Source organism: Oncorhynchus gorbuscha, linkage group LG06 (assembly GCF_021184085.1).
Source record: "Oncorhynchus gorbuscha isolate QuinsamMale2020 ecotype Even-year linkage group LG06, OgorEven_v1.0, whole genome shotgun sequence".
NCBI lineage: Eukaryota > Metazoa > Chordata > Actinopteri > Salmoniformes > Salmonidae > Oncorhynchus > Oncorhynchus gorbuscha.
In genome coordinates this window covers 50,396,622-50,414,097 of record NC_060178.1, presented here as the reverse complement: position 1 = coordinate 50,414,097, position 17,476 = coordinate 50,396,622, and the positions used below count along the sequence as shown (strand labels likewise).

The window sequence follows — 17,476 nt, the reverse complement described above, 5'->3', positions numbered from 1 at the left end:
TGAGGTCGGGCACTGATGGACGATTAGGCATCTGGATCGCAGTCAGATTTCCTATTCATCCAAAGGTGTTTGTTGGGGTTGAGGTCAGGGCTCTGTGCAGGCCAGTTAAGTTCTTCCACACTGATCTCGACAAACCATTTCTGTATGGACCTCGCTTTGTGCACAGGGGCATTGTCATCCTGAAACTATTGCCACAAAGAAGCACAGAATTGTTTAGAATGTCATTGTATGTTGTAGCGTTAAGATTTCCCTTCACTGGATCTAAGGGGCCTGAACCATGAAAAACAGCTCCAGACCATTATTCCTCCTTAACCAAACTTTACAGTTAGCACTATGCATTGGGGCAGGTAACGTTCTCCTGGCATCCGCCAAACCCAGATTCGTCAGTCGGACTGCCAGATGGTGAAGTGTGAATCATCACTCCAGAGTCCAATGGCGGCGAGCTTTACACCACTCCGGCCGACGCTTGACTTTGCTCATGGTGATCTTAGGCTTGCAGACAGAACACTGCGTGGGTGGCGGCTGTCGTATATAGTGGAGTCAAGAGTATAAACAGGGCTAATGCTGAGGGTAACAGTGGGTTCCGGGGCTCCGTGAGTATGGGGGGGGGGTTATTGTGCGCTCTCTAATGCTCTTCACCTTGAGCTACAGAGCTGCATCACTCATCTCTGGGATCGAGTTAGTTACACACCGCTACAGACATGGACACTTGGACACAGCTGTCAGACAGCTGTTAGCCTATACGTGGAGACAGGAAGTCAAGTGTCTGTCTGTGAATTTAGTTAGGGCTTGCGGTGCATAGGTCTACTGTATGTAAGGTGATTCTGTAATTCAGTACATGGATGTCACTCAGATACACTTATGGCATTATTTAAAGGAATCATTTAATATCAAATGCACACACATGCACACACTCAGCAGCAGCTGTCTCCTGTCCCCTGTCTTGTGAGCTCAGCCACTCTACGCACCTGGCAGCCATTTACACTCCTAGACCACATCCCCGCTTCCCTCAGCCCCCCCCCCCCCCCCCCACACACCAAACCCAAAACCAGTGCTTACCAAAAGCATCCCTCAACAGCAGCACCCACTGCCCCAACCCCACCAAGACCACATCCACCTAGCTACACCTGAGGCCAGTATCTCTCAAACCTTTCCTCCACCAGCCTCACTCTCTCTCCTCACATCAATCATCGTCATTAAATAAAGGATCAATATTTTTATTTAACTTTTATTTTTTTAAATCATCAAACGTGCGCACTAATTATTAATTATTATCCAGTGTTGTAGCTAGCAGAATAGACATATTGTCAGAGTCACGCGTGACAGGGCAAGCCTATAGCTCTTCAATTTATTGGTAACTGTTGTAGTTTTCCTCTCATGTCTGGAATGTTCCAGAACGTGAAGGTTCGGAAAGCTCATTCTAGTGTGTTGTTTTGACTCTTAATAATTACCTGTGAAAATACCCTAAAATGTATTTTCCTTTTTTTTTTTTTTTACAAAATTAATCACATTTTTGTGTGTGGTTGGTTTGTTTGTAGCGTAGCCGCGAGCAGGGCAGCGCTAGCAGTCAGTGGCTTCTGTATGTCTAGAAGCTCCCATTTTATTTGTCTGTTATCTCAATCGATCTCTGCCCAATTCAATTACAAACTGTGTTGCTTTTAGTTCCTGAACAATACACACCCCGCCAAGGAGAAATACAATTAGCAGCAATTGTGTTTGTAGGAAAATAACGTTGTCAGTCGGGTAAATGATTAGAAGGCCAGGACACACTGATTGGTGCAGATCTTCACTGTGCAGTCTTAGGGTATTTATTAGGCAGTGTTAGGGTATTAAGAAAAACTTGAAGGGGCAATTTCAAACTCTGCTGTATTCATATCAACAGCCTGGTAATTCTGTCATTTGAACCGCTCCATGTAAATAACAGATAGGAAAACATGGACAAGAATGAGAGGGAGAAAGCAGCTCCATATTCTAAAAGTATGTGGACACCTGCTCGTCGAACATCTCATTCTAAAATCATGGGCATTAATATGGAGTTGGTCCCCCCCTTTGCTGCTATAACAGCCTCCACTCTTCTGGGATGGCTTTCCACTGCACTCTCTGTGCAGGCCAGTCAAGTTCTTCCACACCGATCTGAAGCGTGATTCATCACTCCAGAGAATGCATTTCCACTGCTCCAGAGACCAATGGCAGCGAGCTTTACACCATTCCAACGTCACTTGGCATGGTGATCTTAGGCTTGTGTGCTGCTGTCCGGCCATGGAAACCCATTTCATGAAGCTTCCAGAGGAGTTTAGAACTCGGTAGTGAGTGTTGCAACTGAGGACAGATGATTTTTTAACGCGTCACATGCTTCTGCACTCGGCGGTCCCATTCAGTGAGCTTGTGTGGCCTACCACTTCGCAGCCGAGCCGTTGTTGCTCCTCAACTTTTCCACCTCACAATAACAGCACTTACAGTTGACCGGGACAGCTCTAAATTTGACCAACTGACTTGTTGAAAGGTGGCGTCCTATGACGGTGCCACTTTGAAAGTCAATGAGCTCTTCAGTGATGCCATTCTATTTCCAATGTTTGTCTATGAAGATTGCATGGCGGTGTGCTCTATTATATACACCTGTCAGCAATGGGCTGAAATTCACTAATTTGAAGGGGTGTCCACATACTTTTGTGTGTGTATATATAGTGTATGTGGAATGTTTTCGTCCTTTACAGGATCACTGGATATGTATGTATAGCAGTGTGTGTGTGTGTGGGAGAGAGTGTGTGTATGGTGTTTAGACAGAAAGCAGTGTGTGTGTGTGGGAGAGAGTGTGTGTATGGTGTTTAGACAGAAAGCAGTGTGTGTGTGTGGGAGAGAGTGAGTGCAATAGAGAAAGGGGGAGTGTGTGTATGGTGTTTAGACGGAAAGCAGTGTGTGTGTGTGTGGTCGGGGTTGCGACCCCGTGGGGAACAGGAAGTCGTGCGACCTGCAGGGTAGAGAAGGAAGTGAGCTGCACCGCGCTGACAGAAGACACACAGGGTCTTCAACACACACACACACAGACATGCATACACACACTCACAGAAGGAATGAACTTTCTAATCTTACACATTAAACACACAAGAAACTTTGTAACACACTCTCAATCAGTGTATGGCCAAACCCGATAAACACACACAATGGCACACACTGCTCATATGGAGCTGCTTTCTCTCTCTCATTCTTGTCCATGTTTTCCTATCTTTCTTTTTATAGAGAGAGGGATGAGAGCTGCTGCTGTTGATCCAGGTGTCGGGTGAACCCTTTCCCATGGTGTCGTGTGTGTGTGTGTGTGTGTGTGCGCCTAAATATGTACTTCCAAACATATGTGTTTCTACCTACTGTGCGTCTATATATTCATGTGTTTGAAAAAAAAACGTGTCTGGTCTGTCTGACTCACCTTGTAGACTTTCCTCACATTTGGAGATGGACGGGTTTGATCTGCTGCACTGTAAGCCTGCAGCCCAAGCAGTCAGTTTGTGACTCAATGTGTGTGTGTCATATGTTCTGGAAATGAGCGCTGTTATTCTTCTCAATGTGTTTACAATAAGGATCTGTGGGCGTGCTATTAAAGCTCTAGTAGTGTTGCTGTATTAGTGCTTTACCCTGAGTTTCTATCACAGTCTTATCAGTGCAGGTTTCACTTTCATGTCAAAGACCAAAGGTCACGCGGCTGACCTTTCACCCCGTCCGGGTTTCCTTTACCAAACCTCTTCCAGTGACCCACAGGAGTGCACTAAGCCAAGTGCACTGGAAGCAAGGGTGCAAAATAACCGTGCCACCAGCATAAGAGTGCCAGTCACCCTCTGGCTGCAGTACCACTGTAGCTCTCTATCACCATCTTGTGGAGAGCAGTGAGCGGCCTGATCAGGCCAGAGTAATCTGACCCAGATCCCCACAGACATCACTGTGCCCAGTGTGGCCCAGCTAAACCCAGTTCGCCTCTGCCCTGCCCAGTACAAACAGTGGGTTTGCACTCTCTTCAGCTCCCCTTTGCACGCTTCTCCTCTCCTCATCCTCCCCATTTTACTTTTCTCCCTAACCCTGAAACAACAGGGCATTCTTTCTGTTACTGGCCAGGGGAGAGGTGGAACAGAAGACAAATATGAACGGAGGAGAGGAGCGAGTGAGGGATTGTTTGGTGTGAAAGCATGCTGAGATTATTGAGGAATGGAGTTATTATGAAAAATGTTTATTTAATCTCTCAAGTGTGGGTTTATTTCTCTCTTTTTCTCTCTCCCCCTCCTATCTCTCCATCTCAGTTGGCTTGGGGGCCATAGCCCTGGATCTAGAGGGGGACCCTCGCCCATCGGCTTTCAATAGGATCAGGGACACAGCTCCTCTGAATAAGGGGGGCATCTTGCATACCCCACGCCACAGCAGTGAGTAATCCTACTATATTATAGTACAGTATAACAATACACACACTCTACCAGACATTTTCAACCTGGGAGTTTTGAAAGGGTTGTGGACATGTTTCCCCAAAAAACATCAGCACTGTGTACAGTGGGGCAAAAAAGTATTTAGTCAGCCACCAATTGTGCAGGTTCTCCCACTTAAAAAGATGAGAGGGCCTGTAATTTTCATCATAGGTACACTTCAACTATGACAGACAAAATTAGAAAAAAAATCCAGAAGATCAGCTTGCCCCATTGTACATTTGTGAAGTTTAATTGTGAACTATTCTATATTTTTATGTAACCGGTCTGTCTCCTGTCTTTGTGTGTTGCAGCCTGGCATTATGAGACACCCCAGCAGGTGCAGTTTGTGGAGAAGCTGTCGGACGTGGTGATTGGCCAGCTCCCCAACTTCTGGAAGCTCTGGATCTCCTACGTCAACGGCAGCCTCTTCAGCGAGGTATGCAAAACGGACCGTGATTGGGCGTCATGAATGTAATGATCCAACACAGCATATTTTCACTGTTGTCAAACGTTTATCAGACTGGAGAGAAATCTGGCCAGGTTGAAAAGTCCAAGAAGAATGCCAGGCAGAGACAGAACGACTTTAAGGTGAGTTGTGTTGGATATAGTTACACTTTTTATAACCATAAGAATGCCCTCTCATCAGTGTCTACAGATTTCAGAGCTAAAGGAAAATGGGCAGTGCCTTGCAATGGGTCCAAATTGGTACTGTTGTATTGTTGTGGGACTCAAGTCTGTTTCTGTGTGTCTGTATAGAAAATGATAGAGGAGGTGACTCATCGCTTGGTGAAGCTGGTGAGAGGTGCTCTGCTCCCCTCCACCTTGACAGAGCTGGAGCTGAGATTGTACGGTGGCTGGGAGAATAAGACTGAGCTCACTGGACCCTGGCTCACTCAGGTCATACACATCGTTAGGTACGGACATGTCACTGTAAATCTGTTCCGAAGTATTCCCACGCATAAGAGAGAAACACAGTTGAAGTCTGAATTTTACATGCACCTTAACCAAATACATTAAAACTCAGTTCTTCACAATTCCTGACATTTAATCCTAGTAAAAAATTCCCTGTCTTAGGTCAGTCAGGATCACCACTTTATTTTAAGAATGTGAAATGTCAGAATAATAGTAGTGATTTATTTCAACTTTTATTTCTTTCATCATATTCCCAGTGGGTCAGAAGTTTACATGCACTCAATTAGTATTTGGTAGCATTGCCTTGAAATTGTTTAACTTGGGTCAAACGTTTCGGGTAGCCTTCCACAATAAGTTGAGTGAATTTTGGCCCATTCCTCCTGACAGAGCTGGTGCAACTGGGTCAGGTTTGTAGGCCTCCTTGCTCGCACACACTTCAGTTCTCCCCACAAATGTTCTATAGGATTGAGGTCAGGGCTTTGTGATGGCCACTCTAATACCTTGACTTTGTTGTCCTTAAGTCATTTTGCCACAACTTTGGAAGTATGCTTGGGGTCATTGTCCATTTGGAAGACCCATTTGCGACTAAGCTTTAACTTCCTGACTGATGTCTTGAGATGTTGCTTCAATATATCCACAATTTTCTTTCCTCATGATGCCATCTATTTTGGTTTGTGCACCAGTCCCCCGTGCTTCACGGTTGGGATGGTGTTCTTCAGCTTGCAAGCCTCCCCCTTTTTTCTCTAAACATAGCGATGGTCATTATGGCCAAACAGTTTTATTTTTGTTTCATCAGACCAGAGGACATTTCTCCAAAAAGTACGATCTTTGTCCCCATGTGTAGGCGTGCTTTTTTATGGCGGTTTTGGAGCAGTGGCTTCTTCCTTGTTGAGCAGCCTTTCAGGTTATGTGGATATAGGACTTATTTTACTGTGGATATAGATACTTTTGTACTTGTTTCCTCCAGCATCTTCACAAGCTCCTTTGCTGTTGTTCTGGGATTGATTTGCTCTTTTCGCACCAAAGTACGTTCATCTCTAGGAGACAGAAAGCGTCTCCTTCCAGAGCGGTATGACGGCTGCGTGGTCCCATGGTGTTTATACTTGGGAACTATTGTTTGTACAGATGAACGTGGTACCTTCAGGTGTTTGGAAATTGCTCCCAAGGATGAACCAGACTTGTGGAGGTCTACAATTTATTTTCTGAGGTCTTGGCTGATTTCTTTTGATTTTCCCATGATGTCAAGCAAAGAGTTGTTGGAAAAATTCCTTGTCATGCATGAAGTAGATGTCCTAACCAACTTGCCAAAACTATAGTTTGTTAACAAGAAATTTGTGGAGTGGTTGAAAAACTAGTTTTAATGACTCCAACCTACGTGTATATAAACTTCCAACTTCAACTGTTTATACAAATGTAAGCCAGGTTTGAATTGATTATGTTTTAGTCAAATATTATATCTGTTTTGCATTCTTGCGGTCAATTTGCAGTTTGTAGTCTACAAATGATTTGTAATTATGTTTCAGGCCCCCGACCATCCGCTCAAGATAAATCTGAATCTAATTGATAATCCCTGATTTGTGTGTGTGTGTGTGTGTGTGTGTGTGTGTGTGTGTGTGTGTGTGTGTGTGTGTGTGTGTGTGTGTGTGTGTGTGTGTGTGTGTGTGTGTGTGTGTGTGTGTGTGTGTGTGTGTGTGTGTGTGAACGTATACCCCATATTCCTGACCCCCAATCCCACCTCCACTGTCTCACCGTCTCTATCGCTTTCCTTCCTTCTATTTCTCCCTCATTTCTTACCCTCTCTCTTTTTCTCCCACGTCTTCAGAATAATTTTTGAGGCTCTGGTAGCTCTCGAGATCCCCAATGATCTACTGCAGGTGATCCAGGATCTATTGTTAGAGCTGAGACACCACTGTCTACTGGTCACCCTGCACCACACCGCAGAGGGTGAGGAAAGGGAGGATGGAGATATGGGAGGGGGGGTCTACTGTTGGAGCTGAGACACCACTGTTGACTAGTCACCCTGCACCACACCACAGAGTGGAAGGGAGGGAGGGATATACTATAGGAGCTGAGACATCAACTGGTCATCCTGCCCTCTGCACCCTGGAGAGAGGGGGAGCTGGAAGGATAGCGAGGTTGGGGGATAGGGGAGAGGAGAAATGGAAGGGGTGAGTTATGTGAGGTTGGGGGATAGGGGAAATGGGATAGCGATGTAGCGAGGTTGGGGGATAGGGGAAATGGGATAGCGATGTAGCGAGGTTGGGGGATAGGGGAGAGGAGAAATGGAAGGGGTGAGTTATGTGAGGCTGGGGGATAGGGAAGAAATGGGATAGTGATGTAGCGAGATTGGGGGATAGGGGAGAGGAGAAATGGAAGGGGTGAGTTATGTGAGGTTGGGGGATAGGGAGAAATGGGATAGTGATGTAGCGAGGTTGGGGGATAGGGGAGAAATGGGATAGCGATGTAGTGAGATTGGGGGATAGGGGAGAGGAGAAATGGAAGGGGTGAGTTATGTGAGGTTAGAGGTGAGGTTGGGGGATAGGGGACAAATGGGATAGTGATGTAGCGAGGTTGGGGGATAGGGGAGAAATGGGATAGCGATGTAGTGAGATTGGGGGATAGGGGAGAGGAGAAATGGAAGGGGTGAGTTATGTGAGGTTAGAGGTGAGGTTGGGGGATAGGGGACAAATGGGATAGTGATGTAGCGAGGTTGGGGGATAGGGGAGAGGAGGGGAGAAATGGAAGGGGTGAGTTATGTGAGGTAGGAGGTGAGTTATGTGAGGTTGGGGGATAGGGGAAATGGGATAGCGAGGTAGGGGGATAGGGGAAATGGGATAGCGATGTAGCGAGGTTGGGGGATAGGGGAGAGGAGAAATGGAAGGGGTGAGTTATGTGAGGTAGGAGGTGAGTTATGTGAGGTTGGGGGATAGGGGAGAAATGGGATAGTGATGTAGCGAGGTTGGGGGATAGGGGAGAAATGGGGTAGTGATGTAGCGAGGTTGGGGGATAGGGGGAAATGGGATAGTGATGTAGCGAGGTTGGGGGATAGGGGAGAAATGGGATAGTGATGTAGCGAGGTTGGGGGATAGGGGAGAAATGGGATAGTGATGTAGCGAGGTTGGGGGATAGGGGAGAAATGGGATAGTGATGTAGCGAGGTTGGGGGATAGGGGGAAATGGGATAGCGATGTAGCGAGGTTGGGGGATAGGGGAAATGGGATAGCGAGGTTGGGGGATAGGGGAAATGGGATAGTGATGTAGCGAGGTTGGGGGATAGGGGAGAGGAGGGGAGAAATGGAAGGGGTGAGTTATGTGAGGTAGGAGATGAGTTATGTGAGGTTGGGGGATAGGGGAAATGAGATAGTGATGTAGCAAGGTTGGGGGATAGGGGAGAGGAGAAATGGAAGGGGTGAGTAATGTGAGGTTAGAGAAAGTGTTAGTGTTCAGTGAAAGGTGGTTTGTGGTTAACAAGTTTGGTTATTCTGACAGTGGTCCTAGTTCTATAGAACATCTGGGTTGATAGTACCAACTAAAGGTGGTTTGTGGTTAACACGTTTGGTTATTCTGACAGTGGTCCTAGTTCTATAGAACATCTGGGTTGATAGTACCAACTAAAGGTGGTTTTGAAGGTAGTTATACACTAGTTTAGAGGGTCATTTCACTTTCTACTGCAGTCTTCCTCCAAACAACTCTCACAGTCCTATTTAAAATGTAATGTGAACTGGCCATGACCATTCAGTTGTTAGCCATCTTCGACCTAGTAGATCAAAAATCATGTAAAGAGTGTACACATTTGTAGCCTCTACAATCATTAATGTTTTTGTATGTGCTTTGTCAGATGTCAAAAGGGTTGCAGAGAAAGAGGACTGGGTCGTAGACAATGAAGGAATCACCAGCCTGGTAAAGCTATAGTTACTATAATATACACTCCACTTAGTGATGTATCATGATTTATTATGGTAAGATACAGTATGATATAAAATATGACATGGTGTAATCTACAGTGCATTCGGAAAGTAATCAGACCCCTTGACTTTTTCCACATTTTGTTACGTTTACAACCTTATTCTAAAATATAGACACTACCGTTTAAAAGTTTGGGTTCACTTAGAAATGTCCTTGTTTTTGAAAGAAAGGCACATTTTTTTGGTGCATTAAAAGAACAACAAATTGATCAGAAATATACAGTGGAGACATTGTTAATGTTGTAAATGACTATTGTATCTCGAAACAGCTGATATCTACATAGGCGTACAGAGGCCCATTATCAGCAACCATCACTCTTGTGTTCCAATGGCACGTTGTGTTAGCTGATCCAAGTTTATAATTTTAAAAGACAAATTGATCAAGACAAAACCCTTTTACAATTAGGTTAGCACAGCTGAGAAATGTTGTTCTGATTAAAGAAGCAATAAAACTAGCCTTCTTTGGACTAGTTGAGTATCTGGAGCATCAGCATTTGTGGGTTCGATTACAGGCTCAAAATGGCCAGAAACAAATAACTTTCTTCTGAAACTTGTCAGTCTATTCTTGTTCTGAGAAATGAAGGCTATTCCATGTGAGAAATTGCCAAGAAACTGAAGATCTCGTACAACGCTGTGTACTAACTACTTCACAGAACAGCGCAAACTTGTTTTATTTTTATTTATTTCACCTTTATTTAACCAGGTAGGCTAGTTGAGAACAAGTTATCATTTGCAACTGCGACCTGGCCAAGATAAAGCATAGCAGTTCGACACATACAACAACACAGAGTTACACATGGAATAAACAAAACATACAGTCAATAATAATACAGTGAAAAACAAAGTCTATATACAGTGAGTGCTCTAATCAGAATAGAAAGAGGAGTGGGAGGCCCTGGTGCACAACTGAGCAAGAGGACAAGTACAGTGGGGCAAAAAAGTATTTAGTCAGCCACCAATTGTGCAAGTTCTCCCACTTAAAAATGAGAGGCCTGTAATTTTCATCATAGGTACACTTCAACTATGACAGACAAAATGAGATTTTTTTCCCTCCAGAAAATCACATTGTAGGATTTTTAATGAATTTATTTGCAAATTATGGTGGAAAATAATTTAATGGCAGCTTCATTAAATGGTATCCGCAAAACACCAGTCTCAACGTCAACAGTAAAGAGGTGACTTCAGGATGCTGGCCTTCTAGGCAGAGTTGCAAAGAAAAAGCCATATCTCTGACTGGCCAATAAAAATAAAAGATTAAGATGGGCAAAATAACACACACTGGACAGAGGAAGATTGGGAAAAAAATGTTATGGACAGACAAATCTAAAGTTTGAGGTGTTCAAATCACAAAGAAGAAAAAAATGTATTATGCTAGAGGAGTGCTTGACGCCATCTGTCAAGCATGGTGGAGGCAACGTGATGGTCTGGGGGTGCTTTGGTGGTGGTAAAGTGGGAGATTTCTACAGGGTTAAAGGGATCTCGAAGAAGGCTGTCACTCCATTTTGCAACGCCATGTCATACCCTGTGGACGGCGCTTAATTGGAGCCAATTTCCTCCTACAACAGGACAATGACCCAAATCACAGCACCAAACTATGCAAGAACTATTCAGGGAATAAGCAGTCAGCTGGTATTCTGTCTATAATGGAGTGGCCAGCACAGTCACCAGATCTCAACCCTATTGAGCTGTTGTGGGAGCAGCTTGGCCATATGGTACATAAGAAGTGCCCATCAAGCCAATCCAATTTGTGAGAGGTGCTTCAGGAAGCATGGGGTGAAATCTCTTCAGATTATCTCAACAAATTGACAACTAGATTGTCAAAGGTCTGCAAGGCTGTAATTGCTGCAAATGGAGGATTCTTTGACGAAAGCAAAGTCTGAAGGACACAATTATTATTTCAATTAAGAATCATTATTTGTAAACCTTGTCAACGTCTTCACTATATTTCCTATTCATTTTGCAACTCATTTCATGTATGTTTTCATGAAAAACATTTCTAAGTGAACCCAAACTTTTGAACGGTAGTGTATGTGTGTGTATGTATATATATTTTTCTCATCAATCTGCACTCAAAACCCCATAATGACAAAGCATCTCATTTTTTCAAAATCTTTGCAAATGTTTTATAGATAATCTAAGTATTCAGACTCTTTACTCAGTACATTGTTGAAACACCTTTGGCAGCGATTACAGCCTTGATTCTTCTTGGGTATGACTCTACAAGCTTGTCACACTTGTATTTGGGGAGTTTCTCCCATTCTTCTCACCAGACCCTCTCTGAACCTTCGCCCCAGTCTGAGGTCCTCAGCGCTCTGGAGCAGGTTTTCATCCATGATCTCCCTGTACTTTGCTCAGTTCATCATTCCCTTTATCCTGACTAGTCTCCCAGTCCTTATCACTGAAAAACATCCCCACTGCGTGATGCTGTCACCACCATGCTTCACCGTAGGGATGGTGCCAGGTTTCTTCCAGACGTGACGATTGGCATTCAGGCCTAAGAGTTCAATCTTGGTTTCATCAGATCACAGAATCTTGTTTCTCATGGTCTGAGAGTCTTCAGGTGCCTTTTGGCAAACTCCAAGCGGACTGTTGTCTTTTACTGAGGAGTGGCTTCTGTCTGGCCACTCTACCATAAAGTCCTGATTGGTGGAGTGCTGCAGAGATGGTTGTCCTTCTGAAAGGTTCTCCCATCTCCACAGAGGAACTCCGGAGCTCTGTCAGAGTGACCATCGGGATCTTGGTCACCTCCCTGACCAAGGCCCTTCTCCCCCAGTTGCTCAGTTTTGGCCGGGCGGCCTGCTCTTGGAAGAGTCTTGGTGGTTCCAAACTTCTTCCATTTAAGAATGATGGAGGCCACTGTGTTCTTGGGGACCTTCAATGCTGCGAAAATGTTTTGGCACCCTTACCCAGATCTGTGCATCTACAGACAATTTATTCGACCTTGGTTTTTGCTCTGAAAGGAAAGGGAAAGGGGGATTCCTAGTCAGTTGTACAACTGAATGCTTTCAACTGAAATGGTTCTTCCGCATGTAACCCCTCTGAATCAGAGAGGTGCAGGGGGGGGGGCTGCCTTTATCGACATCCACCTCTTCGGCGCCTGGGGAACTGTGGGTTAACTGATATGCACTGTCCAGTGTGGGACCTTAGATAGACAGGTGTGTTCCTTTCCAAATCATGTCCAATCAATTGAATTTACCACAGACTCCATTTACGTTGTAGCAACATCTCAAGGATGATCAATGGAAACAGGATGCACCTGAGCTCAATTTCGAGTCTCATAGCAAAGGGTCTGAATACTTATGTAAATAAGGTTTTTGTTCTTTATTTTTAATAGGTTTGCAAACATTTCTAAAAAACAGTTTTGCTTTGTCATTATGGGGTATTGTGTGTAGATTGAGATAAAAAATATAATTGTATCAGTTTTAGAATAAGGCTGTAACGTAACAAAATGTGGAAAATGTCAAGTTATATTATTATTATTATATATATTATTATATATATTATTATATATATTATATTATGTCAAGTGGTCTGAATACTTTCTGAATACACTGTATGTATTCGATCTGTGTGTTGTGAGCAGCCGGCCCAGTTTGAGCAGTGCATGGTGCAGATGCTGCAGTCACTCAAAGAACCCATGGAGACCAAACCTGGGGAAGTCAATGTAAGAAACATTCACACACATTACACTATCACAGAATCTCATTCATCTATGTGAACTACAGGTAACTGCCAAAATTAGGGAAACACCAACATAAAGTGTCTCAATGGGGTGTTGGTCCAATGCGAGCCACCAGATCGGCTTCACTGCACCTTGGCATAGATTCTCAGGCTTCGCTCCATAATCTCCTTTAAGTGTTCAATTCGGGTTGAGATTTGGTGAATGAGACACACACACGCACACCCTTTAGACCCCCTATGCTCCTTTGAGACCCCCCCCTTTCAGAGTCACTGAGATTTCTTTTAGCCATGGTAGCCAAAATAATGGGCAACTGGACATTTGTATACATGACCCCTCAGCATGATGGGATATTCATTGCTTAATTGACAAACCACACCTGTGTGGATGCACCTGCTTTCAATATACGTTGTATCCCTCATTTACTCAAGTGTTTCCTTTATTTTGGTAGTTACCTGGATATGTTGTTGTGTTGGACCACGTTACAGTGTGATTAGTTGTTTTATGCGGTGTCCTGTCTCACCTTGCTCTCTTCTCCTGTCTTCAGATCCTCCAGTTGGATCAGGACCAGGCCTCAGAGCTCTGTATGGACATCATAAAGGTACTGTACAGTCACTGCAGACTAGGTTTACAGTATATTTTACCACAATAATACAGAGTAGAGATTCATATTACAGTATACTTCAACATAGGAATCCCTTCGGTTTACTGGTAGTTTCGCATGAAGGGATGGTGTGAATGTCACTAGAGAAGAAGTTTACTCTATATTTCACTCTGTCTACACTGAAGGGACTCCTACAGGTCACAGGTCGTCTATAGGCTACAATACAGAAGTCCGGTAGGCATTTAGGGACCGTTTCCAGGACACATATTAAACCTAGTCCTGGACTTTCAATGGAGAATCTCCACTGAGATCAGTCTAATCTATGTCCGTTGAACTGGCCCTTAGATTATTGTAGACTTTTTAACTTTGTAGCATGAAGGGGCCAGGAAGCTCCGTGGGAGGATCATGAAGGTACGGTACAAAGTAGAGTCAAGGATTACGTCATATTTCACCATAGGAAGACCTACAGAAACCAGTCGTTTACAGTAGGTCTTCAGTCCACAAATTCAGTTCAAATTCAGAAGACATGTAGATGTTACTTTCCAAGCAGGTTCGAGAGCAAGTGGAAAAGCTCTGGAAGGACATCAATATGGTACAGACTAGATAAGAGACTAGGATTACACTCTTATTACCCCAAAGGAATCACTACAGATTCTAGGTAGTTTGACTGTAGGTTTACAGTGCAATCCATTCGTCCCATTCAGTAGACTTTTAGAATATAGTACACTGTTACTGTTGTCTAGGTGTGTCTGAGTAACTGATCTGTATATGTGACTGACCTGTAACACCTATTCCAGGTGTTCATCAACTGCTTGGAGCAGCTGAGCACTAAAACAGACAGAGACACCTCACGGTGAGTACAGGCAGGGACTTTACTTCCAGGGTCCTTTTGTATGTCTGCATTAGTGTTTTTTAAACTCTTCGGTGTGTGTGTGTTCTCAGTATGTCCGTGGACCTGGCCTCTCCAAACTTGTTCAGTGGCATTCAGGAGAACTTCTGTCCAACACTGGTACGAAAATCATATTTTTCTCATTCTGAGACTATTGGCCTCAATTTCACTCTACAGGATTACCGATGCCAGTTAGCATTCTCAATTAGGGTTCTTTCTCGCTCTCTATCTCTCTTACAATCTCACCCCGCCACACACACACACACACACACACACACACACACACACACACACACACACACACACACACACACACACACACACACGTGTATCTCCTTCACCAAACCACTCTGTGTTATGATGCTGTTTCCGGGTTGTGGACAGGAAGCAGGCACAACCTTATTTCCTGTAAATACTATATGTTGAGATGAGAGTGAATGGCATGGGTGTCATGTGGGGGGGGGGTGACAAAGAGGAGTGTGTGTAGGGTTTTTCTGGTAAAAGGAAATGGAGCAGGGGGCAGATGGGGTTTCCCCTAGTCTCTAGCAGGGGTGAGATGGTGAGACTGACAACCAGGCAATATTCAGAGCAGATGCCCAGAGTTTATTTATGAGCACCAACGCTTGATAAATAGTGCATAAACCATTGTAAAGGATTAATTGCATGAAGAAATATTCATAGTAAGATACTTTTTTTTTCATTTTATTTAACTAGGCACGTCAGTTAAGAACAAAATCTTATTTACAATGACGGGTCACTGGGGAACAGTGGGTTAACTGCCTTGTTCAGCTCGGGGATTCGATCCAGCAACCTTTCAATTACTGGCCCAACGCTCTAACCGCTAGGCTCCCTGACGAGCAAAGCAAAACAAAAATATAAATGTAAAATGCAACAATTTTAACAATAGTTACAGTTCGTATAAGTGAATCAGTCACTTGAAATTAATTTATTAGCCCCTAATCTATTGATTTCACATGACTGAGCAGAAGCACAGCCATTGGTGGGCCTAGTAGGCCCACCCACTGGGGAGCCAGGCCCAGCCAATCAGAATGGGTTTTTCCCCTCAAAAGGGCTTTATTACAGTCCACAATACTCTTCAGTTTCAAAATACTCCTCAGAAACCGGATGTGGGGGTCCTGAGCCGGCCGTAGTTACGCGTGGTTGTGAGGCCGGTTGGACGTACTGCCAAATTCTCTAAAATGATGTTGGAGGCAGCTTATGATAGAGAAATTAATGGATGGACATTCCTACAGTCAGCATGCCAATTGCACTCTGTGGCATTGTGTTGTGTGACAAACCTGCACATGTTAAGAGTGGCCTTTTTATATTCCACAGACACTGGACAGAAGGAACCTAGAATGCATCCCAGAGGAACCTCTTCCCTTTTGTTTTGCTCACACAAAGCCCCGGAAATAAATTGGTTGCACTGCACACAGTTTTTATGGGCCTTGTTTTGTGAGCACCTGCCGCAGGTGTCGCATAATCTCTGGGAAGCGGTTGCGTGACATGGTCTCTCTGAAAAAGTCCACACCATACCTATCAGACCAAAATAACTCCATGCTCTTACTGCCGTGTGCCCCACAGACATACACGAGTGCAATAAATGCTTTGAGTTCATCCATAGACATGTTCCACATACTGTTTATTTTTCTGTGCGCATGAGCAACAGTACATTACTCTGACGTGCTACGACATCTGCATGCCACATAAACTCGTCACTCTTTTCTACCCAAACCGTGCCGTCCCTCCCAGACTCCTGTCTCATGGTGGCAGTTGGGCTCACCGCCTCAGTTGGCTCTGTTCTGGTTTTTCCGCGGCGAGACTCAGGCATCGGAGACGGAGGCTCGAAGTCAACATCAGAGTCAGATGGAGACTCTTCATCAGCAATATCGATTTTCAAGCTCCATATTCCTTACTCCAATTCATCTCGTCTGTCAGTGCGTCCATTCCTTTGGTTCGGCTTGCCATTCTGAACTACACACCAATGTTACACTCAGTGTCTGATTTGACTCTCCGATGGGAAATTATATACAATTTCCAGCCTTTCATAATACAATAATTAGACAGCCCACAATTCGTCATCATTACACTATTGTTCTAAATGCAATCATCCTCTTCACCCTCATTATTCAGATAATTCAGTTGAATCACCCTCCTCATCATTCAGTTCATTGTTCACCCTCATTATTCAGATAATTCAGTTGAATCATCTAGTTGAATCACCCTCCTCATCATTCAGTTCATTGAAGTCACCATTGTCAGTTTCTATTTGGTTCTATCGCCCATTCCTCCATTGATAACAGAATAGCATATTTAAATGTTATTAGGTTACTAGTATTTGCTTAGTAGCAATGCTGCCACACGAGTGGTCATTTGCTGAATGCATGGACAGCACGGATATTCTTGGAAAAAGTGACATTCTTAAATAGAGATGCACCTCTTGAATCTGAGAGTTATTTGACAAAGGTACATGTCATAGAAGCTGCAGAATATTCTCTTTCTGATATCTTTAAGAAATGGCTTTCTTCTTGCCACTCTTCCATAAAGGCCAGATTTGTGCAATATACGACTGATTGTTGTCCTATGGACAGAGTCTCCCACCTCAGCTCTGCAGTTCATCCAGAGTGATGATGGGCCTCTTGGCTGCATCTCTGATCAGTCTACTCCTTGTATGAGCTGAAAGTTTAGAGGGACGTCCAGGTCTTGGTAGATTTGCAGTGGTTTGATACTCCTTCCATTTCAATATTATCGCTTGCACAGTGCTCCTTGGGATGTTTAAAGCTTGGGAAATCTTTTTGTATCCAAATCCGGCTTTAAACTTCTTCACAACAGTATCTCGGACCTGCCTGGTGTGTTCCTTGTTCTTCATGATGCTCTCTGAGCTTTTAACGGACCTCTGAGACATCCAATAAATGTCGTTCCACTTCATGTTTGTGTCCCACTTGTTGTTGATTCTTCCCAAAAAAATACAGTTTTATATCTTTAT

General features: G+C 44.1%; 1 protein-coding gene across 6 annotated transcripts in view; it reads left to right on the top strand.

The window, feature by feature from the left end:
• The window catches only part of LOC124038062 (exocyst complex component 2-like), a 153,074-nt gene that overhangs the window by 70,024 nt on the left and 65,574 nt on the right, over positions 1-17,476 (top strand). For all 6 annotated transcript variants that reach the window (XM_046353468.1, XM_046353467.1, XM_046353471.1 and 3 more), the window contains 10 exons: positions 4,284-4,403; positions 4,754-4,878; positions 4,962-5,030; positions 5,199-5,356; positions 7,177-7,298; positions 9,192-9,253; positions 12,902-12,982; positions 13,545-13,598; positions 14,399-14,454; positions 14,544-14,610. In XM_046353468.1, coding sequence (XP_046209424.1) covers positions 4,284-4,403; positions 4,754-4,878; positions 4,962-5,030; positions 5,199-5,356; positions 7,177-7,298; positions 9,192-9,253; positions 12,902-12,982; positions 13,545-13,598; positions 14,399-14,454; positions 14,544-14,610 — 914 coding nt within the window. The remainder of the gene's footprint in view (positions 1-4,283; positions 4,404-4,753; positions 4,879-4,961; positions 5,031-5,198; positions 5,357-7,176; positions 7,299-9,191; positions 9,254-12,901; positions 12,983-13,544; positions 13,599-14,398; positions 14,455-14,543; positions 14,611-17,476) is intronic.